Here is a 24,924-nt window from a genome sequence, read left to right on the forward strand (position 1 = left end):
TTACAATGTGTTTGCATAAAATCAAATCTAAATGTCTGCAGATATATATATACACTATAATATATAATATATATATATATATTGATTGTGTATGTATGGTAGTCAATACGATACAAAACATGGAACAAGTGAACACAAAAATGAACAGCAAAAGATTAGAGTCTAATGTCCAGGCAGTTTATCCATTCCAGTGCTTCTCTATTACACTGGTGGATATCCAGCAAGTCACCACCAAAAGATCACTGAGGGCAGTCTTGAACTATATGCTTAATAGTTTGAATCCAACAGCAGTTGCAGCATGCATCTCTGGACATATTCTATTTATTAAGAAGATAGTTGTATCTATCAACTGAGGTCGGGATTCTATTAATGGTAGACCAGGTATAGCATGGCAAGTTGAAACCAGGAGGTCTGGCTGCAGGATCCTTCACCAAATCTTTATTGGGAAGGGATAAATTATTCCAGAGGGATTGCCATTCTATAACTATGTTATACTGATCAGGAACCAACCAGAAAGGATTTCTACTAGATTGAAATTCCTAGATTTCAATCTAGTAGAGATCCTTTCTGGTTGGTCTGCAGATAAAATGCACATAAGGCATGTTATGTATGCATTTAAAGTTTCATAAAGGGTACAATGCTATACAGACAGCAAAAAATACTCATAGCATGTAGGAGAAAGATGCTCCTAAACATTAGACATGTCAAATGTGGTTTTGAAAATTTTGTTTGGGAAATTTTGAACTAAGGGATACAAAACGTACAGGGCACCTAAATGCGTTTGATGAAAAGAAATTTCAGGAAGAAATTGTTAAAAATTGACAAATAACAACTTGTGAACTTGCAGCAAATCGTAATGTGTCATTGACATGACGATTGTGTTCTGCAAGCATTAAATGGAGAAAAAACTGGATCAAGTATACTTTTGTCTGATGAAGATAGGCAGCTCTAAGGTTTCATTTTATTTGTAAATTTGTTACTCATTTTTATCATAGAAATGGATATGGATGAAAAAAGAATAGAAAAGGAAGGAGGAGAAAAGGATGGATGGATAGATATGGATGAAAAAATAAAAATATTTGTTGTTAACTGAAAATTTTTTCTAGTGGGTTGTAATTGTTCAGTCGAGTAGAGAGGTACCACTGTATTTGATTGATACAATTTGGATATATCAGTAGCATTGAGGGATTAATTAATCACATTAATCAAGAGATACCTATAATTATTAATTTCAATAAAATGAGTATTGTGTCATAGACAATAATTAAAACCTAATACAGTAGACCCCCCCCTATAACACGGGTTCATATAACATGGATTTGTATAACACGGATTCGTATAACACGGTGGAAAAATTGCGATTGTATTCGTAAAACACACTAAAAGAGACTTGTATAACACGGTAAAACATCATTTCCAACTCGTGTCTCGACAGGATTGGTTGAATCTGGACCAATAGTGGATATTGTACAAACTGTTGAGTTTAAACGAGCACTGGACCTACTAAAAAACATTTATTATTCAATGGCTATAAAAATTATATTTTATTAATGATGTCTCCAAGGTTAAGTTATTTTTCTGCGAAAAATTTGCTGATCAGGAAACATGTGTCCGCCATTCGTTGAACTGCTCCACAACGAAAACAAGCTTAGGCAATGGCGTCGTTGAACTGTGCACACTCTGTAAGTAATCCTACAATTTTTTGTTTATAGCATAGTTTATATAGATTATTCCCAAAAAATTATACGTGATTTGGAAATGTTGAGTCAAATTAATCTAGAATCAATTAATTTTATGGAAGAAAACCTTTCAAACAACTGTAGCCCCTAAACTGCACACCTGCCAGGCTGTGATTGGCTCATGTATTTAAGTGACTCATACAACACAGATTCATATAACACAGAACGTATCTATCGTGTTATAGGGGGGTCTACTGTATTATATGATTAATATAATTGTAAACCAATGAAATGAAACAGACACAGTAGACATGAAAGGGGAAATAATAATAAAGATTTCAGGAATACCAGAATAAACATATCAATGTATTTACATTATCCTTTTATTAGATGGTTTATTAGTTAAATGTAGGTGTTCATTCAGGATATAAACGCTGGGAAATTTTTCAGAAAGTATACATCAGTTTTTTTTTGTTGTAACTAAAAAAACTAAAAATCCAGGATAAAATAATTATTTAAAAATCATTAAAAAATATATATATTGAAGACTTGTATAAAAAGAAAAACTTTCTATATTTATGTAAATTTTTCACAAGTTCTGTCATGTAACTTTTAAACAATCTACATAAATAGAAGTGGGGAAGAGCTTATAAAAGAAGGTTGACTCTGCCAATGTTGTTTGCATTCCAGTGATTGTGAAAGGATGTTTAAGACTTCGAAAGTTTTTCTTTTTTGTATAAGTTTTTAGTGTATATTTTTTATGTTTTTTAAATATACACCAGTTATTTAATATATAGGCTGTCCTCATTTTATTCTGGTTTGATTCATACCAGTTGACAATAATGCTGGTTTGAAATTTTTCCCAAAAAAATCTTAAAAATATTTTTTCCACAATATATAGAATATTTTTTGTGAAATGTTAAATGCAAGTATCTTATTTCTACCTGAAGAAATAATAGTGCTTTGCTTTAATAGTGATTAGTGAATAGTAATTTATAAGCAATGTTGGTTTGTTCTTTAAAAACACTGGACCAACACTGGAGAGAAGTTATTTACATACTTCCAAGCCACTGTGAACTCCAAACACGACGGGAAAAAAAAAACAGTTTGTTACAAACATTTTTGAACTCTAAATAGTTCTTCTTCAGGTAAAAGTGAATTTCTGATAGAATTCAAATTAAAAAGTAAGAAAGGGACACAATTTGAAATTTGAACACGTGCCTCTTGATGACGTCCTCATGGGCATTTGCACACCAGCAATTGACGATATTTATAGGTTTTTATCCATTAGCGCTTGCCATGCTATGGACAGAGTTAATTCCTCCTAGTGGTTGATAGAATTGTTATTGAGGCTAGATCTGTAGATATAAATGGCCTTCAATCATCTTAGATGTTCTGTGTGCTGTGAGGTGCGGCTAACTCTCACCTGATTAAAATCCTGCTCTATGTCTGGATCCAGTGGTGTAAATGGCAAGAGCAGTGGTGGTCCTCGCATGCTGTATATCAGCGGTGTGCTCTTTCAATCTAACCCCTAGGGACCCCTTCATAGAGCCAATGTAGATAAGGTTTCTATCGCATCTGTGATCTTTAATTGGAATGCTGTATATACCAAGGAGTCTATCTTGGTTGGGACCATCCTTTCCGTTATGAAGGATGTCAAATATGGTTGGACATCTTCTGTATGTGATGCAAATGTGGCACTTTTTAGCTATCTCAGTGTGTAGTGATTTGAGATATGGGTTGTAAGTGACTGGAATCCTTTCTTCTTTGTTGGGTTGATCTTTGCTATGGGAGTGGACTTGGACAGGATCTTGGGAGTGGCGAAATCTGTTGATCAATTTATGGGTGAGCTTGAGGTACTCGTGGTTCGTGGCTATGTGATGAGTATGTCTCAGTTTGGCCTGGAGAGCTTGTTGAGTGGATGAGTGAGTGTGCACTCTCCGAATTAAGGTGTTATAGGCTGCAATTTTATACTGAGGTGGATCACAAGACCCCACAGGTATGTATATGGACTCTGATCCCAGTTTACGGTACACCTCAGTATGGATTGCCGACCTTTCAATTTTAATGTTAATGTTGAGGAAACTGACCTCCGTAGGTTGCGCCTGATCGATTTCCAGGATCAAGCCATATGGGTTCGCATTAACGGAGTTGACAAAGGCTGAGATGTCTGGAATTGTCCTCCATGCAATGATTATGTCATCTATGTACCTCCTATATAAAATGATGTTGGCGAGGGAGGATCTTGCACTCTATTTGTCTTATCACCATCTCACATAAGTCTCTTGAGATGGGGCTTCCCATTGGGACTCCTCTTCTTTGTTTGTATACCTCATTTTTTTCAATTCAGCAGTACAGTATGCAAACAAGGAAGAAATAAAATAAAAAGAAATTAGTAAATCCAAATGTCCAAGTCATCAAAAAGTTATGTCAGTCTGTGACTTTAGAAGATAAACTGGGAGTCATTTATCAAATGGGAGGTGCTTGAAGCTGGCCTGATATTTGTAGGTCTACAAATTTTCTTCCATTGATCTTAATGACAGTCATGAAGAATGCACTAAAATAGTTTTATGGATGGAATAATTTTTTTACATTCAGAAGTGAATCAAAGGAAGTTCAAAATGAAATTTTTGTCTGTTTTGAGGCGTGCAGTAATGGTCCAGAAGGACTACTGGTTGTATTTGAAAAGAAAGAAATAAATTTCCATTATTGCTATTATTTCAACATTTTTAAATAAGAAAACGTATGAAGTTATTTATAGAATTGAAAATTATTGAATTAAAATTTTTTTTAGAAATTCAGAATAATTATGGGAAACTGCCTTTCGAGATCAAGTAGTACTTCTTACATCCCACCTACAACTAGTAAAGACACTATTGACATACCTACTGATGATCATATTCATCCAAGCAACAACAGTGGCAATAATGTCCTTAAAGCCCATGCAAATTCTCAAGATAGATATACAAAATCTCCAACCAATGCCCTCTGCCAAAGTAATGCTGTTAATTCATCTATTCAGGAATTAAATAGAGCAGGTAAAATAAAATGCAATATTATTATTCTTAATTTTTTTTTTCTTATAATGTTAATGCAAAAGTAAAGATGATTTAATTTTCCTTATTTTGAATTGGTAGGTAAAATCGTTGTTGCTTTATACACTTACAATGCTCGAGATGACGGAGATCTTAGTTTCAGAAAAGGTGACCGTCTTATTATATTAGATGACAGGTAAGTTTATTTTATATAAAAGAGGTACTTACAGGTTATTCTCTGGCATGTTGTGTTATGTTGTATCATATGTCACATTGCACTGCAATTGAAACAATGTGCAATCCAAAAATAGAAATTAAAATTTGTCAGTTTTCCAAGCTGCATTTTTTAACACTAATCAAACAATCATACATATAATTTTAATATGCATTATTACAAAATATTTATTAGGTGAAAGCCATCTGGACAAAATAAGCTTCTCCTCAAGCAAATAACAAAGAAGCTTCAAAAAAGATGCAAAGATAAAATGAGATAAAAATAAAGAATAAAACAACATGAGTATAGTATAAAAAGAAGAAAAAGGATTAAAATACACGTAATGCTTTTTCACAAACGCATTTAAATACACAAAAATCCTGGTTTGGTATGTCATTGGCATTTCTAACAGAGATGCTAAATCTGTAAGAATAAAAGTTTTTTTGAGAAAAGTCAGTAAAATGGGAGGTAAAAGCAGGAAGAATTATCCAAGTTAAAATTTGGAATGCATAAATTAAATTAAAAAGGCAGAATAAAGCTATTAAAATATTTATAGGTGAGAATTCTATCAAAATAGGCAACTATGTCTTTGAAGGAATGAGGAAGGCTTAGATAAAAATGAGCAATATTGGAAAGTCACCATAAGATAAATTAACAAGCATAATTAGAAGTAGGATAGGTCTGGGAAATTTTTTCATTAATAACTTTTTATTTTCAAGAATGAGACCCAGACAGTATGGTGAATGGAGTCCAAAGGTTATTTTATTTTCTGGGGTCATTATACTATGAGGTTTTTAATTATTTTGGAGAATTTATTTTGTTAAAAGGGGCAAAAAACCCATACCTTCCATTTAAAATTAATCTGATAGCTTTACCCTGTGCCTACATCATCAAACAATTTTTGCTTACATCATCAATTTCCAGTCAAAAATGGCATCTACAATTTGGTAAATTAAAGAGTGGTCATTTAAACATTTATATCTAGGGTAATTTAGTCAATACAATAGTAATAATATTTTGTCAAATATTACATGGGAAAATTTTGTTAAGGGAGAATTGTAAAACAGTTGTTAGCAAATAAATAGGCAGATGAGAAATGATACTAGAACACAAAATATTTTCTCTACAGCTGGAACTTCTTTAAACAAACATTGTACTGACCTTTAACACATTTCCAGCAATTCGTTGTAATAAGCAAATGTTTTCGACCTCTTTCAGTGGCCAGTGTCAGGCTTTCAACAACAAGTTTTTTAGGCAAAGTTTTTAGAAAACTTTTTAGATTATGTTGGTGTCCTAATGTATAATTTTTCTGGATAATTTACAATGAGGTGTGAAAGTAGTCATGTTTAGGCATTACATTTGTTGATAATGTGAACGAAAAAATGGACACTTAATTAATTTAAATGCAAATTTGTTCTAGAATAATTTTCCTTTTTTCAAAAAGTGTTCTGAAAGGTTTGACTAAAAAACTTGTCGTTGAAAATCTGACGCTGGCCACTGAAAAAGGCCAAAAACATTTGCTTGTTATAACAAATTGCTGGAAACATGCTAAAGATCAGTGCAATATTTATTCAATGATATTAGGAAACATGATGTCACATTTGGCACTTAAAAGATTAATAAAAGAGCTGAGATGCAATTTCCAGTGAAAATTACAAGTGGACCTTGAAAACATTCTGATTGCAACAAATAGGTGTTGCTTTTGTAAATCTGATATTGTAGAATTGTGTATCAGAGGTAGTAATTTAGGTTTAAGTTAAAAGTTAAGAGGCATTTATTGTTGGATAAAAGCTATTAATTTTTTTTCTTTGCTTTTTTTGTTCAAAATAATTAGTATTTGTTCAGAACTAACTACAGTAATTTTTACTGTACACTTTGTTGTAATTACTTAATCTATTAATTAAACTTTAATAATGTAAGCTTGCTAATTATAAATTAAACTATTGCAGTTTAATTTATTTAACATTAAATTTAGTTGTTAATAAGTCTTATTTTAGTTACTTTGTGGACTTTACCTAATCTAATAAATTAGATAACCTTAACTATTACCTTATCTAATTTATTAGATAAGGTAATAGTTGATTAACAAATGACAGTTAGCAAAAAACAGTGGATGAGATAAGTTGGCAATTTCTTCACGTGATTCATCTGCATACAGCCAGTTCCCAAAAATATAGTTGATATGATAATAAGTGAGTTTATCATCAAAATATACACCTAAATCTTTAACTATCCCATGTTGAAATTTTTGTCTAATGCGTGTCACTTCACGTTAAATTTTTTCAATTTTAAGCCTAACGAAAATTACACATTTTAGAAAAAAATAATTGTGGATATTGTATTGTTCTAAATTATTTTTCGTTTTGCCCAAACAAAATAGACATATTAAAAAATGTAAAAACAAAAAAAAAAACATATTTCAAAAGTTTTAATATGATAATTATGACGAAGCTGCATCCAGTGTTAAAAAGTGTTCTGATGCAGGAACGAAACAATTTTGGATCCAACAGTCTGGTTCTTTATCTTTCAGGTCAAGATATCTTGAGAATAACACGGAATAGGTTAATGCTATAAGTAAATAATTTATTTGCTGTCATACTTTATTTAGTAAAAGTAAATTTTAGTAAATAAAGAATGACAAATATTTATATTTATTATTATTGTAACATACATAGATTCTTCTAATTCCCAATATTTGTATGATGATAAAATATAATAAATTCAACTTGCATTACTTCTCTAAGTTTAAAATTAATTCCAAAAAAAAAAATGGAATTAATGGAACATAATAAATGGAATAAAAAGCAATTTTGAAATTATAAGTATGAAAAATACAAATTTACATAGGTAGTCAGATGCACTGGAGCATAAATATATTAAATGAAATTAGGAAATAAGATTAAAAATTAACAAGAAAAATATTAAAATACAAAATAAAACAAATAAAATGGCAAGGCTGTATTTGGGGACAAGACTATGTCTCGGAGACTCACTACTAAGCGGGATCACTTTGACGCTCATGGCGGGTCTCATTCTCATTCTCCAATCATCTTTGGTATTGCTGATTTTGAGTGCAATTATTCAAACTACGCCGGCCACAGCCATGACCTCGAGGTCTTCCACGATGTATTTTCATTGAAATTAAACTATCGAATGTTGAAATTTCTCTCTGTTGCATGATACTCCAGATTGAATTTTTGTCAATGCAAAAATTTCCCATTTTTGAAAAAAATAATGGTTACTATTTTATCGTTTGCAATTATTTTTTTATTTTGCACAAACGAAATATATATATAAATGTAAAAAGAAAAAATAATTCTATTTCGGAAGTTAGTTTTAATATAAAATTATAACGATGTGCCATCTAGTTTCAAAAAGTTCCAATGATGAAATGAGATATCTCCGATCAATCGGTCAAGGTTAGCACGAGGCAACCAAAAATATGTGGGGAATAACGGGATAGGTAAATGGGTTTTTTTCAAAGATTTGTTTGTCAAAATTCGATTTAACAACATTTGCTTTTCGAACTTCCCAACGCACGTGTTTGTCAAAATTCGATTTCACAATATTCGTATTTCCAACTTACCAACCAGCAACGCATGCACAAATCTCGCACTACTGCCTGTTTGTAGAGAGAGTCACCATTTTGTATTTTATTGTGTTTCGGTTCTCGATCTCCTAACTACCTACAAGTCTGGTTTATTTTATGTACACATGATTTGGGCACCTAATACTCTGTGTAAATTTCAACTCCTAACGTGTACTCCTTTCATACCTCTAAGCTGATAAGACAGCAGAACATACGATTTTATAAACAAGACATAGTCTTGTCAATAATTAAAGAAATACAGTGAAATATACAAATAATGTCAGTAAAATAATGTCATAAATATAGCAAAAAGTGATAAAGAATAATTTGGTATACAGTGGAACCTCACTTAACGAGCATAATTCGTTCCAGAGTTTTACTCGTAATGCAAAACACTCATTAAGCGAAACAATTTTCCCCATAGAAATTAATGTAAAATATGATAATGCATTCCATGCTGAAAAAATGCTCAAGTGTTTTATGTATAATGTTTATTCAAAAAAAATTGTACAATATACACTGTTAAGGAGCGTGAATCATCATATCTTTTCTTGTAGTGCAGAATGAACCATCCTGGAATGAGAATTTGATTTGCAGAAACAAAAAAAATCACAGCTAATATGTTTGATAAACACTCCAAACGATATGCCAAATTCTTGGGTTATGTAAATGCTATAATTAAATATTAGAAATTGATTAATTTTACTAGAGGTAGGCAGTTGTTTCCATCCCATATTAAATTTAATAATTATAAATAGTTAATTTTTAATTCAGACATTTCTAAAATTTAATTTGGAATCGGTCTTTAAATTTAATGACCCAAGAATTTGGCATATCATTTGGCGTGTTTATTATATAACGGGCTATGGTTGTTGATGTTTATAAGTAATATGTGTGAACACAAGGTTGGAAAAATATGTGATTACAAGTGACACGAAGATGCTAGCGGAAGGAGTGCTAAACACAGACTGATGGAGCATGCCGCATGCACACAATTTAGGACTTCCCCTCTCTTCATCACTCATTATGCGAAATATCACTTGTTAAGCGAGGCAAATTTTTACAATTTGTTTTGCTTGTTATGTGAAATACTTGTTAAGCGAGGTTTCACTGTATATAATAACTGGCAATATAATAACTCATTCTCAATTAACAGTCCATTTTTCCCTTGTTTGGTAGCTTTCCACAAGTCTTGAGTCTGAGGTCATTCTCCTCTCCACTTTGACTGTGTATTATGATTTATTTGAAAAACATCTTACAACCTGAACTGTAATGTTTAATCCTTTATTTACAATTATATACAGGTTGCACATCAAGAACTGCAGGGATGACTTTGTAGTGTGTCCAAACCATTGTTTGGATGGTATCGTAACATTCATAATTTTCCTCTTTTCCTTAGCAGTCCAGACAAGGCTTTTTCTTCTCTTTGTGGTCCCTCTTTTTAAGAGATTCTCAGTTCCAATGACTGTCCAATCTGGAGCTAGGCCAGTAGCATTCATTCAGGTCTGCCCTTGTTAGGACTCCTGACTAATTTGCTAATTAGGCATAATACTGAACTGACCCCTCTAGAAAAACCAATTCTTCCAAATAGAAGAGAAAATTTCTTTGTATTTGGCTATTTTTGTTAGACTTACTTGACATTTCTTTTGCCAAGGACCAAACTGTGCTCTTTTGAGCTCATTTGGTACTACCCTGTAACTTCTACTAGTTGATTCCCCATGTGAGATGATTTGGCATAAATCATCTGGCTTCCAAAATTTTTTCATTATGGGAAGTCATCCACTCTGATGCACAGAGATGCTATACCCCATTACTCCCTCAAGTACCATCATTTCCCGTCTGCGGAAGCAGCACTCTGTTCCTATCCAGGAGAAGGCATTTGCATTGCCCTGGGTGGTGCTCTTTTGATATTCAATTCAAACATTGTAATTTTGCAGGGTTAGTGCTTGCTGGATGAGCTTGGCCCTCTGGGATCCTGTTTATTATGCATGGTGTCAACTGTATCTGGCACTTATGACACCTATGACAGTATTTCTGAATGTCAGCTGTCATTCTTGGCCAAGCCAAACTTGCAGTCTTCCGACTATCTAGATGTCTTTTTTACAGAGTTTGATTGGCCAACCATAACACTTCCATTCTGCATTCTAGTGGTAACATGCCCTGCTTATGTTTCCTGTAAAACCATTGATCCTGCAATATAACTCATTCTCAATTAATTCTCAAATCAGTCCATTTTTCCCTTTTTTGGTAGCGTCCCACAATTGAGAAAGCAGTTCATCTCTAACCTGAGCTTCCTGCAGTTTTCTTTTACTTTCAATAATGTTGTTGTTCCCATCTTAATAGTTGAATTATGATGCTAGACACTACATCCACATTTTAATTTAACAATGCAAAACTTACAAATTTATTTTATTTTCTACGGTTACAGTTCAGACAATATGCATTTCAGGCTCTGTTCTGCTTTTCTTTAGTTACTACTTGAGTTATAAAAAATTACAAATACTAAATTATCAATAAAAACAACCATACTACTGTGATCAAAAAGTATCGGGAATGGTTTATTTAAACTGCCCGCATGCAAGAAGGCACTGTCGTTGATTTTTTCATTGATTGGTATGACTTAATTTAGCATTTAGCAGCAATCCATATGGCATCATCTGTTTTTGTTTGCAAATAGACACTTATTTTGTGTTAAAAGAATTTTTGTGCTGGCAATTTTTCAAAATGATGAGTATAATTTAGCAAAGAACATGTATTAAATTTTGTTTTCGAAAAGGAATTACTGCTACAAAAGCATAGAAAATGTTGCAGAAAGCCCTTGGTAGTGATATTCTATCAAAAACAAGCATTTCCAAGAGGTGCAAGATGTTTAAGGAAGACAGAAAATGCATTGAAGATGAACCATGCTCTTGTAGACCATCTACTTCAACTGATGAACACCATGAAGTTCAAATCTGAGATATGCTACTCAGTGATTGTCATTTAACAATTAGGGACATTATCAAACATGTTCCAGTATTATTTGGATCATGTAAAACAATTTTAAAAGATCATTTGGGCTTGCAGTGCATCATTTCTTGAGTTGTCCCAAAAACATTGAATTTTTTCCAAAAACACAATATATTCAAGTGGCAGAGGAAATGCTTTCTCAACACAAATCGTTTTTAAAATGCATCATAACATGTTTCATCATCTGTAATTGGTGATGAAACATGGATCTACACTTTTGACACCAAAACAGCTCAACAATCGAGTGAATGCATTTGAAAGGCAAAGAAAGACTGGAAAGACTGCATTTTTTGATGGTTTTTTTAATTGTCATGGGGTTGTGCATCAAAAATTCCTTCTGACTGGCCAAACTGTCAACAAAGAACATTATTTAAGCATTTGTTTTTGTTTACATGAAGCAATTTATAGAATACAACCTGATTTGTGGTGAGAAAATGCATGGACTTTGCATCATAAAAATGCACCTGCTCACAATGCTCTTGTTGTCTGCAAATTTTTGGCCAAAAATTCAACAAATACGGTTCCACAAACTCAATTTCATAAATGACAGAATTAAGTGCGAATTGAATGATGTTAAGTCAGGGTTAGTTTAGTTCAAGCTGAAAAGATATTTCACACATAAAAAATCTCTTTTTATCCCTTCACATATGTTTAAGTGGATTCCTTATATATCCACTTAAAGTAAGTCTACATGTAAGTCTAAGATTAAGATTAAACATCTTAATCTTAACCTTAGACTTACATATTTTTAAAAATATGTAATTGAATAATACAGCATCATCTTACAGCCTAATATTTAAACTAGGAGGTTTTGCCCTCTTAATCCTAGTATAGTTTATTCATAATAAAAACATAATGATGATTCTAAGCTAAATATTTTATATATACAGTCAAGTCTGCATAAGTCAACACTCCAAGGGGAAGTGAAAATGTTTCAAGTTATCTGATATGACGACTAAAGTTGATAAAAACCACAATACTGTACTACAATTAGGAAAATACAGTAGTACAATGTACAGTACCTCTCTGACCATCCATCACTGGCACTAAAGTTGGTTTCTACTTCAAGTATCCCAGCAATTTCCATCATCTTTTGTTTCAGTATTGGTCCCGAAACAGGAAGATTCGACGAACGAATTTACTTTAGGCAACATACCAGAGCATCTTCGACATCTTTGTATGGCGACTTTCTCTAGCGTTTTCGAGACAGCCATGATGAAAATCCAAGAAAATGTTTCTTAATTTCCTCTTTTTTTCTTCAGGATTCCCACCAATGTTGTTTTTGGAAGGTTTTTTTTGTTTTGTAAATTTGGCTTGCAAAGTTTTCTTACATTCAAATTTAGAAACAAGTTTGTATTTTTCCTTCAGCCTAAGCGTTGTTAGCTTTCAGACACTCATTTCTCACAGAAATGTGAAACACATGTTACAAATAACATTTGACGTGAGAAAATGCAAAATCGGATTCTGCTGTGACGTTGATGTAGATATATAGATTGTATGTTTTCTTTTTGTTTATCTGTTATTATTTTATATATAAAAATACATAAAATGTTAAGGCATTTTTATTAATATATATATATATATATATATATATATATATACAGTAGAGCATCGTTTATTCGAATCAATTGGGGACTGGGGTTATTCGGATAACTTATTTTTTGGATAACTGATAATGTACGAAAAAATATATTAACCTATCCCATGTTGAAATTTTTTTCCATCATGTGTCGCTACAAGTTGAATTTTCAGTGATGTAAATTAACGTAAATTTGATGCCTAACATAAATTTTTTAAAATAATAATCGTGGCTATTGTATCATTAAAAAATTTTTCTTTATTTTGTACAAAATAAATATATTGAAAAATATAAAAACAAAAAAATTATATTTTGGAAGTTAATCTAGTATCAAAAATGTTTGATTCAACACGACACAGTCTGACTGGAATGCTTTCAGTTAACCGACGTTTCGGTTGATCGGCTTTTGGATAAACGACTCTCTACTAATAAATAAGTCAATTCCCCTCCTGAAAAAAAAGGAGTTCACACCGTGCTATGCAGTGTGAACTCATTTTTATTCAGGAGAGTAGTCGACTTATTGTACATCTAAACGCGTGTGGGACAGCAAAAGTATGTCAATTTATCCAGTAGTGATGAGTTAAATGGAGTTGAGTGAACCAGAGTTTTTTACATTAATGCTTGTGTAAGTTGGCTGGGACCGCAGAAAACTGACTACTTAACCGACTGTGTTGAGTTATACCTATGACAAATTATGTGGACTCAACTGTATATCATAGATATATTAATATTTTATACTTGTTTGTAGGTTTACTGAGTTACTGCTTTTTAATATTCTTTGTAATAAAGTAATTATTATATGTATGTATGTATTACATGTAAATATTAATATAGAATAAAAATAAAATATAATTCTACAATTTTTTAGTGACCCTGATTGGTGGCATGCTCGTCTCTTATTCAATCAACAGACTGGTTACATTCCACGAAATTATGTTGCACCTGAGAAAACTGTTGAAAGTGAAGAGTGAGTAAACTATTTTTTTTTTTTTTTTTTACAAAATTTTATAAAAAGATAACAATTCGTATTTATCAGAGCATGTGTTATAGATCTATATATTTGTTATATTTTTAGTTGGTTTTGTGGTCGAGTATCCAGAAAAGAAGCTGAGAAAATGCTGTTACTTCCATCAAATCCCAGAGGTACCTTTCTGATAAGAAACAGTGAACAAACATCAGGTAATTAATATAAATTTTAGAAACTACAATGAAGTTTAATTGACAAATTTTTTAAATATATTGCAATTTTAAGAGATATAAAAGTTTAAAACTCAAGCCTACTTTAAAAAATATATACTTATTTAATTCTGTGCAGCTGAACGTTTTGGACGATGTAGTAAGTAATTATATTGCTGAGGAAAATTTTAGTTTTACTAATAATTATTAAGAAACTTTTATGAAAATTTTAATGAATATTTTAAACAGTTTAATTATATACTTTATAATACAGGAGCATTTTCACTTTCTGTTCGAGACTGGGAACCACAGAAAGGAGATCATGTTAAACATTATAAAGTTAAGGCATTAGATAATGGAGGATTTTATGTCACAACTCGCAAAACATTTGCAACTCTACAAGAACTTATCTCTTATTATTCAGGTAAGCCAAAGAGTAGGATTTTTAAGCTAGTAGTTTTAAAGCATGCTTTCTCATGTATAATCCACACTGGATATTCCCTGACAAAATTGCTAGAATGAAAGTAAAAATGTCACATAAACCAATACTACTTATATCTCTCATTTTGAAAGTTGCCATCAAAAACATATTATTTAGCCTATATACTGTAACCTATATCATCAGTGGTACTGTTAGTTCTTAAAACACTTGTGGCAAACTTTATTCATTTAAGGTCACTTTACTTACATCATTTTTAAAAATTTGCCAAAATCAAGTTTTTATCATACACAAAAGATAAAAATCACTTATATTCATTACATGATGTAGTATTTGACAAATTAGTTTATTTTAGCTAATATAAAAAATTACATACAAAAAAATTATATAAAATGACTTAAATTTGTAATGAAAAAATTAAATCAATTTGATAACAGATAAAATTTTTCAATTACATATTTTATTCTTGGCATCATGCCAACACAAAAAAAATATTCTTATCTACATTTTGATATAATATTTATAAATATTGACCTATTTATTCTTTAAATAATCTACTTTATATCAAGCAGTTTACATGTACCTGTTTCACACCTCTTAGCCAAACTGAGATGTGTCATTATAAAAATTAATGAAAATTTTTGTCATAGATAACACAAAAATATTGGTTATTTACTACAAACTGAAGTAAAAAAATAAAAATAAAAAATCTATACAAACAAAAATTGATCTCAGCACATGTTTATTTTGTTTGCAAAAGAAATAAAAGTAAATAAAATTGTAACAAAACTAAAGTAAATAATATATGTAGGCTGTTTCTTTTTCAACCTCTGATGGTCCATAAAACAAAGACAAGTGTAAATAACAAAATCAATTTATTACCAAAAGTTAGGTACAGACATGGCTACTTTTCAACATAATTACTGTGAAAGATTGAGGCATTTGTCTATCTGTGGATGAGCTTTGAAATCTCCTCTTCATAGAACGTTGCCGTCCATGACTTGAGATGGGCCTTAATGTTGTTTTGAAGATCATCATTAGTCTCAAACCTCTGCCCTCATAGCCACTTTTTCTGTTCAGGAAAGAGGTGGAAGTCTCTCAGCGCTAAATCGGGGCTATACGCTGGGTATTTAAAAAGTTTCAAGCTGGGTGGAAGTCTTCACACACCTTTAATGTGTGAAGACTTCCACCTCTTCCCTGAACTGAAAATGTGGCTAGAAGGGCAGAGGTTTGAAACTAATGACGATCTTCAAAACAACATAGGGCCCATCCCAAGCCACTGGCAGCAACATTATACAAAGAGGAAATTTCAAAGCTCATCCACAGATAGACAAATGCCTCAATCTTCACAGTGATTATGTTGAAAAGTAACCATGTCTGTATCTAACTTATGGTAATAAATTGATTTTGTTATTTACACTTACCTTTGTTTTATGGACCATCAGAGGTTGAAAAAGAAACAGCCTTTGTGTGTGTGTGTGTGTATAATCTAATATACAGGCAAAGAGCAAATGTTAAATTAACAAAAATGCAAGAAATATAACACTACAAATGAACAAATGTTCAAGACAACACCTTGAATAGAAATAAACTTCCCACCTCAAAAATTTACATAAACTGATAGATGGTGCCATCTAGTTAAAATAATGTAGAACACAGTCAACATAATTATTTGCAATAGAGTGCTACCATCTTACAGAGAAATTTTTGTTTAAAATTAAACATTTTTCAAAATGATGAAATATTGTTAAGTGACTATTTTTGATGATGATTTATTGTCAGTTGATGCTCAACTGACAATAAATCATCAAATGATCATATGAGCTGTTGATTTTGAAAGTGGGGCAAGTCCATTTTATGTTATTGCTAGATATTTAATGGTTTGCATTTGAATGAGTTTAAAAATATTCGTAAGCAGTAATAGACTTTTTTTTTTTTTTGGTTTTATTTTGTGTAAATTTAATATGCAATAATGGTTATCCATGTTAGGTGAAAAAAATCATGGTTTGGTATGTACCAATGGACTTGCCTCACTTTCAAAAGCAATGATTTGTTGAAAACGTTGCTTTTCTTTGAATGGAATATAGTTATAATAACAAAAAATTGAATTATTTATTTATTTTATTTCAACATTTCATACTTTTTTCAAAAAGCTACAATAAAACAAAAAATAAATTTAATTTTATAGGAAAAAGTGGAGAAAATAATAAAAAATATTTAGTAATAATATAATTATATTTCTTAATTTACAGTTTTAAAGTATTCATGATAAATGGGTGGTACTGTACATAGAGTAATAAATCCATCATATCTTCATATTTTTCTTAAGAGTGGACTTGCCTCACTTTCAAAATCAACTCACTGTAAATATTGCTGATGATATAAATTACTAGTAACAAATTTATACTGATATTATAAGATATTTATTGTGAATTGATTAAAAACATAAATTTTATGTTAATTTTTAATAAGAATTAGCTTTAACTATTTTTTCTCACAAATTGGACTTGCCCCACTTTCAAAATCAATGGCTCATAGTTTGACCAGTGTGTGGTTTAGAAGATAGTGTTCTTTTTCTCTATTTATTTTTGTTAATAATTCATTTTAGATATAATTATAAAATAACAAAAGTGGGAAGAAGAGGATATTCAAGATAGTAAACTGTCAACATGAAAGAACTCTGGTTTCAAAGAACCATAGAGCCCAATCATGGCAATAAGGTCTCTGAGGAGAAATGAAGTTACACAAGAGTGACTCACAAGCAGTGTCTAATCTAGAGTAGGCAGCTATTGAAAAGCATCTATTCTGTGTTAGGGGTGGCTGATTTATAAACATTTGTCTTTAGGTGTATATATATTAGGTATCCATCCACTTATATGGAAGAAAAAAGAATGATTGTGATATGTTCTCAGCATGACACCAGCTCAAATGTTGCCCTGTTAGTAAGGATTACATATGACGTGTATTAATTGGTTCTTTTATCTAAGATAAAAGAACCAATTAATACACATCATATGTAATCCTTGTGTATTATGTACATATAATACAAAATATATATTTTGTATTTCTGCTTATTAAAGGAACCAAAACCTAGAAATATTTTTATTTTTAAAACATTTTTGACTCTCGCTTTATCAACATTGGCCACAAGAACTGTACATTACAAGAGTAGAGAATGGAGGATAGAATTAAACTGAACATACCAAGCACTTTCAAATTTGAAAAAGGCATACAATAAAATGATGTAAGGTTATCTATATATATAAAAACGAATGTATGTCTGTCTGTGTGTGTCTGTGTGTCTGTCTGTCCTTCATGCATTACCATACCATTTATCCGATTGCCATGAAACTTCGGGAAGTTGTTTAATACACTCCCGCGAAGGTTTGTGGCATATGTGAAGACCACCATTTCCCCCCTTTCAAAAATATATTTATATATGGATTAAGCCTTTCATGTCCAACAGATGACGCTAAATTCCGACGACTTAAGTTTGCTTTTCTGTGAGAATGGACTAAAGCAGATCATTTTCTATCTATCTATATAAATAAAATATAACGTTTGTTTGTTCCTACCGATTCCTTTGAAATTTTGACACCATGTTGTATTCGAATACGCACGTGTTTTTATATAATATACATGTCGAAATTCCCCCCACTGGGGGGAGAGGGACAGGATTAAGGCTTACCGTGAAGAACTCGGCTTCTATTTATACTATTTTGCTGCGGTTTTTTGCGTTTTTAATTGCGTTTTAATAGGTTACGTCAACAGAATATACACTAAAAAGGGATTTTTTGATATTCCTCAGCGGGGAAAGGGACAAGATTAAGGCTTACTGTGAAGAACTTGGCTTCTATTTATACTATTTTAGATGCGGTTTTTTGCGTTTTTAATTGCGCTTTAATAGGTTACGTCAACAGAATATACACTAAAAATGGATTTTTCGATATTTCCTTGCGGGGAAGAGGGACAGGATTAAGGCTTACTGTGAAGAACTCGACTTTTATTATACTATTTTAGATGCGTGTTTGATTGCGTTTTAATAGGGTACGTCAAGAGAATGTACACTAAGAAGGGATTTTTTGAAATTCCCCCCACGGGGGAGGTGTTATACATTTATAATAGATACATTTTGAGCCACAGCAACGCGTGGCCGGGTCTGCTAGTTAATATAAAAATGCAAACAATATGAGCATGTTAATACAAAAAATAGCTTTCCATAATACTAAATCAGCTAGTAACTTATTTACTAGTAGTGTGAAGTCTGTGTTGTCTAGAACATGCTTCCAAATATTGCTAAGGACCATTACATCATTACTATTGACTACATTTAGGTAGATAATAAATGTATATTTGTTCTAGGATCTTAATTGGAAGACTTTCATGACACTACTTGATAAGAGCTGGCTTATTCCAAAATTCCTTTATCTTATGATCCCAAGCCCATTGTGCAAGGGAAGTATTAATGTTGTATTGAGCTAATTAATCAATCAAAAATGCTCTTTCATTTGTTTTGAAAGCAATTGCTTCTTGGATCCTATGTTATAGAAGCTCTCCTCATTTTTAGAGAAGTTCAGAGTATCCCAGATTTTGAGAGTCCATCAGTTTTGGCCTTGTTGCAATGAAGAATATTCATAACAGAGGTGGTCTTACAGCTAAAGTAGCATGAAATGCTTACCACATGGGGCTGCTATAGCTGCAATACTCTTACCTGTGACAACCAGCCATCCCCTTTACCCTTATTCCCTTTAAACTGTTTTTTCTGCCTCTTGTAAAATGCTTTGATAAATTGTCTACTATATATTTTGGAAACCATAATTATGGGCTATGTTTGCAATTATTTGAAACTGCATTCTTGTTGGCTTCAGAAACAAGAGGATTATCCCTACTCACTAGTACCTTGAATTCTGTTAACTTATCCAATACTATCTTTGGACTTTTCTGAAAATTACACTTGTCATAATCCACAGTATTACCATTCAAACCTTTAAAAAATGTGTTATAATTTTAATTTTTAATATTTTCTGGTTAAGTTACAGGAACGACTTCTGACCCACAAATTTACCCTTAATTTCTCATAACCTTTGGTTTAAACATGTCTGCCTGCATTTCCTACAGCAATTGTATTTTTATAAGTAGTATACTTCTATAGTTATATGTATTGACAAAATTTTAAGATTGAAATTTGAAATTTATATCACAATTTTGCAACTATTATTAAATTTTTTCAGAACAAAAGGTTTTCCTGCGATTGTTTTTCATTGAAGTTATTACTATTATTATTAAATAATTTAACGTTTTGTTCTTTTAAAATATAAATACAAATAAGTATAAACATCAAATTATTGTGTATTAATACTATTTTTATAGTATGCAAATTTACATATTTACAGAAATGACATAAACAAAACAAAAACTAAAATTTTGTTGCACATACCATCATATATCTTTGTCAAAAGATAGAAGGTTACCTAAAATTAGGTTGAATGTTTAGGTTATTAATACATTTATAGATAATCTTAAGTTTAGCAGTGCTTTTCTATTCAGTGCTTAACCTCTGTTATCTACTGTATATAGTTGAAGTGCACCTCTTAACAAGTAACAAATACTGAGGACATGAGTACTGATGTCTACCCACCATTCGGAAGTGATGGGTTTCAATGTTGTTAATGGGAAATCAGACTGTTTTCTCTGGTGACCTAATAAGTGCTCATAGATATGTGGAGTGTGTGATAAACTTAGCAATTGTACTCTTTACATCATTGTAGAAAACAATATTTTTCAATAGACGAAAAGGGTCCAAGTATTGTGGAATGATCTCTAGCAATTTAGAAGACAGACCATTTTGATTCCAGATCCATATAGTGTCAGAAACATACAGGATATGAGGATATGATGGAACTTTGCAGTGATTTGATTAATGTAATGGATTTAATGACATGATGAAAACAAATCCTGAGAGATATTCCTTGAGAAGACCTTAGATAACTTAAATTGCTAAATGATGTCAGAATATATTACTACGAAAAATGGTAAAAATGGCTCATTATTACTTTCAACAAAAACCTTTTTTCATCTAAATCTAATTGTTTTACCAATATATAACTCATTCTATTTGGGCCAAATTTCATTACTCTTTAGGGATATTGATGTTTCTTTTTTAATTTTTACCAATTTTTTTTTAAATAATTGTATCTACTTGATATTTATTTATACTGATTCAAAATATTATAAATGCTGGCTATTTTAATTTAAATTTATTATATGGCATTTTTATAACACATTTAATCTTTAAATTTTTAATGCCATTTTAATGAATAATAGTCTGAAAACATTAGAGAAATGCTATTTAAAATTATATGCTATTTAAAAAAATTGTGTAAGAACTTAATTTAAAACAAATTCATAAAAATTATAGAAAATGAAACATTTATTGAACAGATAATAAGACAATGTAGGAAACATCTAAACAATCAAAATGCTGTTGGACTAATATTTTCTTTCTAATTAGACAATCACATGATATTCATAAAGTCTGGACCATAGTGCATTAGAATTATAATTAAGAGATTCATTTTTAGAAGTGACGTTGGAGATGTCAAATGTGACAAAAGTATCAACTGTTTTCATATTTCAAAGCCAAACAATCTTATGGTGCATTGATGGCTTCTGTTCTTGTACATGCTCTGTTCATAAGTTGTATTTGGAATAATAGCCTGAAAATAGTCTCGGAGAGGCTGAAAACACTGTTTGCCAATGTAAGATTGTGGAAGATGTAAGGTTAGCGTGAATTAAGTTAACATTATTATTATTAAGTCTACTTTTTGCCTTTATATTATTGTTTATCTCAATTATTTTTCATAAACAAAACAATTGAAAACAATACATTAGAGTAAATTTATAAGAACTCATACAAAAAAATTGATATAATACTTAATTGTGTGACTGTTAAAAAAGAAGTGAAAATAGCAAAAAGAAATTAAAATGTACCTAATGTAATTTAAATAGATAACTTTTATTTCAAGGTATATGTGTATTTTTTAAATAATAGATTGTTACATATAAAAACAATGTTACTAACCGAAGAGAGAACTGAAATGCATTTTCGTTAATATTTATGGTAACAATGGTAATTTTTCAATGATAGAATGTTATTGTAACCAAATTAAAATAAATGGTTAAAATATTTGGTTGCTTTTGTATGATAAGCCCAAATATACTGTTTACAATTTTTGTTTATGTAGGAAAAAAATTTGGTGAATCAAGTTGTATGTGCTCATTTTCAGTTCAGTTTTATGATAGTTTTGTGTAGATAATCTAATGGTTTTTTAAATTTCTGAAGGTACCATCTCAAAGAGTCTATTTTTTTCTGTTTCTTTCATTTTGTTCCATTGAATGCAAAATATTACATAATCAATTTGCTATCCACCAAACTAGCATCCATCTTGAGATTCTGACATTCAATGCAATGGCACCCAATACTTCACATTATTCAAATTTCTGTTTATGAAAAATGGTAAACTTTTGGAAAAAATTGCATTGTACACACCCACAGTACTCAAAGCACTTTTTGATATTGAAAAGATGCTCTGATCAGTCTTATATGTTTATCTACAGTTACTGTACTGTACTGTACTGTACATAAAAACTATATAACTCTACAGGTGACATTTAAATAATAGTCTAATCAACTGTATCAGCATTGGTATGGTCAAATATTTTTCTTCTTAACTGCAGACTGGTAAAATTTTTCCAGATTGGCACCAGTCCATTGACCAGGAGTTGAAAAACACTGCTCTAGATGACTAGACAAAGATCACAGTTTACAAAAGTTGAGTTATCAGGATGTTTTCTCTGATAATGTGTGAAATGAGAAGGTGGATATAAGGTACAATAATTTATTACAATCAGCTCTATAAAGAAATTTTATCAAGCTTTAATACATTACAGTGCCAAATGAGCTCAAAAAGTTTCATTACATCACAGTATAAGTAATGTATAGTCCTTATAACTTACAAATTACAGTAATATAATGCACAATATTTCAAAGATTTATTTGAAAGCACTCATTAATTATAATTTTCCTATTATTAAGATATTTTAAGTTACTGTAGAATTTTTGAAAAAAAAAAAATTGTTCAGATTATGCAAAATCCAAATTAACAGTATTTGTTGTAATTGTATATGTTTATATATATTTCAGAGGCAGCAAATGGTTTATGTCACAAGCTTACTATACCATGCCCTAAACCAAAACCTCATATGTGGGATTTATCTCCAGAAACTAGAGACGAATGGGAAATTCCTAGAGCATCACTTCAATTTATGAGAAAATTAGGAAGTGGAAATTTTGGTGAAGTATGGCATGGTAAGTAAAGTTGCATATGTCATTTATTGATTTGATTTAAATTTTTTTTAATTAAACTAAAAAATACATGAAAATTATATTATAAAATTATAATCATTTGTATCTATATGGTTTTTGAATTATGTTCTAGACAAATGGTCTCCAAAGTGGGGTATGCCAAGTTTTTTCCAATATTACTAAACAAATACAATCACATTTCTCACATTAAATTCTAATTCAAAATGTAAATTTGTAATTTAATTTAAATGTATGTATATTGTTTAAAATAATTAAATAAAAAAGAACACACACAGTATAATATATGTATATATAGTATATTATATTATATAGGGTACAATTTATAATTATTTTTGTCTTAGGGGGTATGCAATCAAAAAAGTTTAGTGATCACTGTTCTAGACCAGTGGTCATCAATCTTTCTGACTGCACAGACCATTAAACTCAATTTTGAATCCCATAGACCATTATCATAAATTTTTGTAAATAATACAAACATCTAAAGATTAATGATTATAAAAGTTCCATTTTACTTTATTAATATAAAATTCACTTGTTTAATTAAAATAAATTACTGTAAAGTTTGTTGTTGCTTGTTTGAAATAAGTTTATGGATTTTTGGCTCTTTTCCACGAAGAACTACAATTGCACTCATAACATTATTTATTGATTTATTGACATTATGTATTGATAACAGTCATTTTGTGTTTAGTTTTCGATTTGAACAAAAACCCCAATGAGTGAGATAATATTTCATGTAATCTTGAGTTGATCAATATTCAAATTTCTATTACCAAAATGTCCAGAATTAACCAGTCACTGTTTAAATTTTAATATTCTATGTATATTTCCCAGTTTTGAATGCAATTTTGGATTTCGATAATTATCTTTACTGTATAACATCATTAATAATCTTGGCTATTTTGATCTGTGAAATATGCAGTTTTCCAGAACTGACTAATTTTTTTTTTTTTTTTTATGTTCTCCCCGAAGCATGGGTACATGTGTAAAGTTTGCTGACTGTGTGCGATTGTCAGGATGGTCGAGGAGTTGAGACAATCATGCCTGGGCAAAAATACACAATGGAAATGGTCTTACTATTCACTTTTTCCTGCTTAATATAAAAATTTTTTTTACCAAATTATGCTATAGGTGCCTTTACAATTTTCCTTTGATTTGGTCTGTTTGAGAAGTCTAAGAAAAGTCTGAATGTCACAGTGAATGTATTCACTTACTCCCTCAGTGATTGTCTTATAAAGGATCAACAGCCTCAGGGGATTGCTGGTAAGTTCAGATGTGAACAGGCATATGATTTTGAATGGCATGTTCTGTCACAGCATTTTATCACCCAACACAGGGAACTTGGATCTAGCATTTTCTGGTAGATCCTGGAGCAAAGAATGAATCATGGAGAAAGTTGTCCTGGAAAAGTTTTTAAAGGATTTTTCTTCTCTATTCCACGTTCTGATTTGTCTTCTGTCATCTCCTGGTAACAATTCAAAACCTTTCAGGTGCGGTAGAGGATGTTATTGACACATCTCTATCAGCTAAAATTCCTCTGAACTTTGAAATTTTTCCCTGTAATTTCGTCCTTTTGTTTTCCTTTTTGATGAAAAGAACTTTTATTGTTTTTGTGAGATGTTAAGTCTCGCTGTGGGTTTTAATTTCAAAAGGTGAGAGTTTTACTGTCCCACCGGATATTTGTTATCTTTAAGACAAAATTTTGAGTTTTGTCTGGGCCTCACATGTCCTGGGTTGGAAAATGGCCATTACAGGGAGTATACAGATATAAATTACCCCCTTTTATAAGTTTGTCTTCTGTAACTTTGTTGATGTACC

The 24,924-nt window shown here is 31.0% G+C and overlaps 1 protein-coding gene across 3 annotated transcripts in view; it reads left to right on the plus strand.

The window, feature by feature from the left end:
* LOC136985979 (tyrosine-protein kinase Fyn-like) overlaps positions 1 to 24,924 on the plus strand; it is a 64,020-nt gene that overhangs the window by 28,653 nt on the left and 10,443 nt on the right. For all 3 annotated transcript variants that reach the window (XM_067283403.1, XM_067283401.1, XM_067283402.1), the window contains 6 exons: positions 4,474 to 4,717; positions 4,817 to 4,910; positions 13,974 to 14,072; positions 14,181 to 14,284; positions 14,556 to 14,705; positions 22,924 to 23,088. In XM_067283403.1, the coding sequence (XP_067139504.1) occupies positions 4,489 to 4,717; positions 4,817 to 4,910; positions 13,974 to 14,072; positions 14,181 to 14,284; positions 14,556 to 14,705; positions 22,924 to 23,088 (841 nt within the window). In that variant the 5' untranslated portion in view covers positions 4,474 to 4,488. The remainder of the gene's footprint in view (positions 1 to 4,473; positions 4,718 to 4,816; positions 4,911 to 13,973; positions 14,073 to 14,180; positions 14,285 to 14,555; positions 14,706 to 22,923; positions 23,089 to 24,924) is intronic.

Source organism: Centruroides vittatus, unplaced genomic scaffold (assembly GCF_030686945.1).
Source record: "Centruroides vittatus isolate TY-2023 unplaced genomic scaffold, ASM3068694v2 contig_986, whole genome shotgun sequence".
NCBI classification, from domain to species: Eukaryota; Metazoa; Arthropoda; class Arachnida; order Scorpiones; family Buthidae; genus Centruroides; species Centruroides vittatus.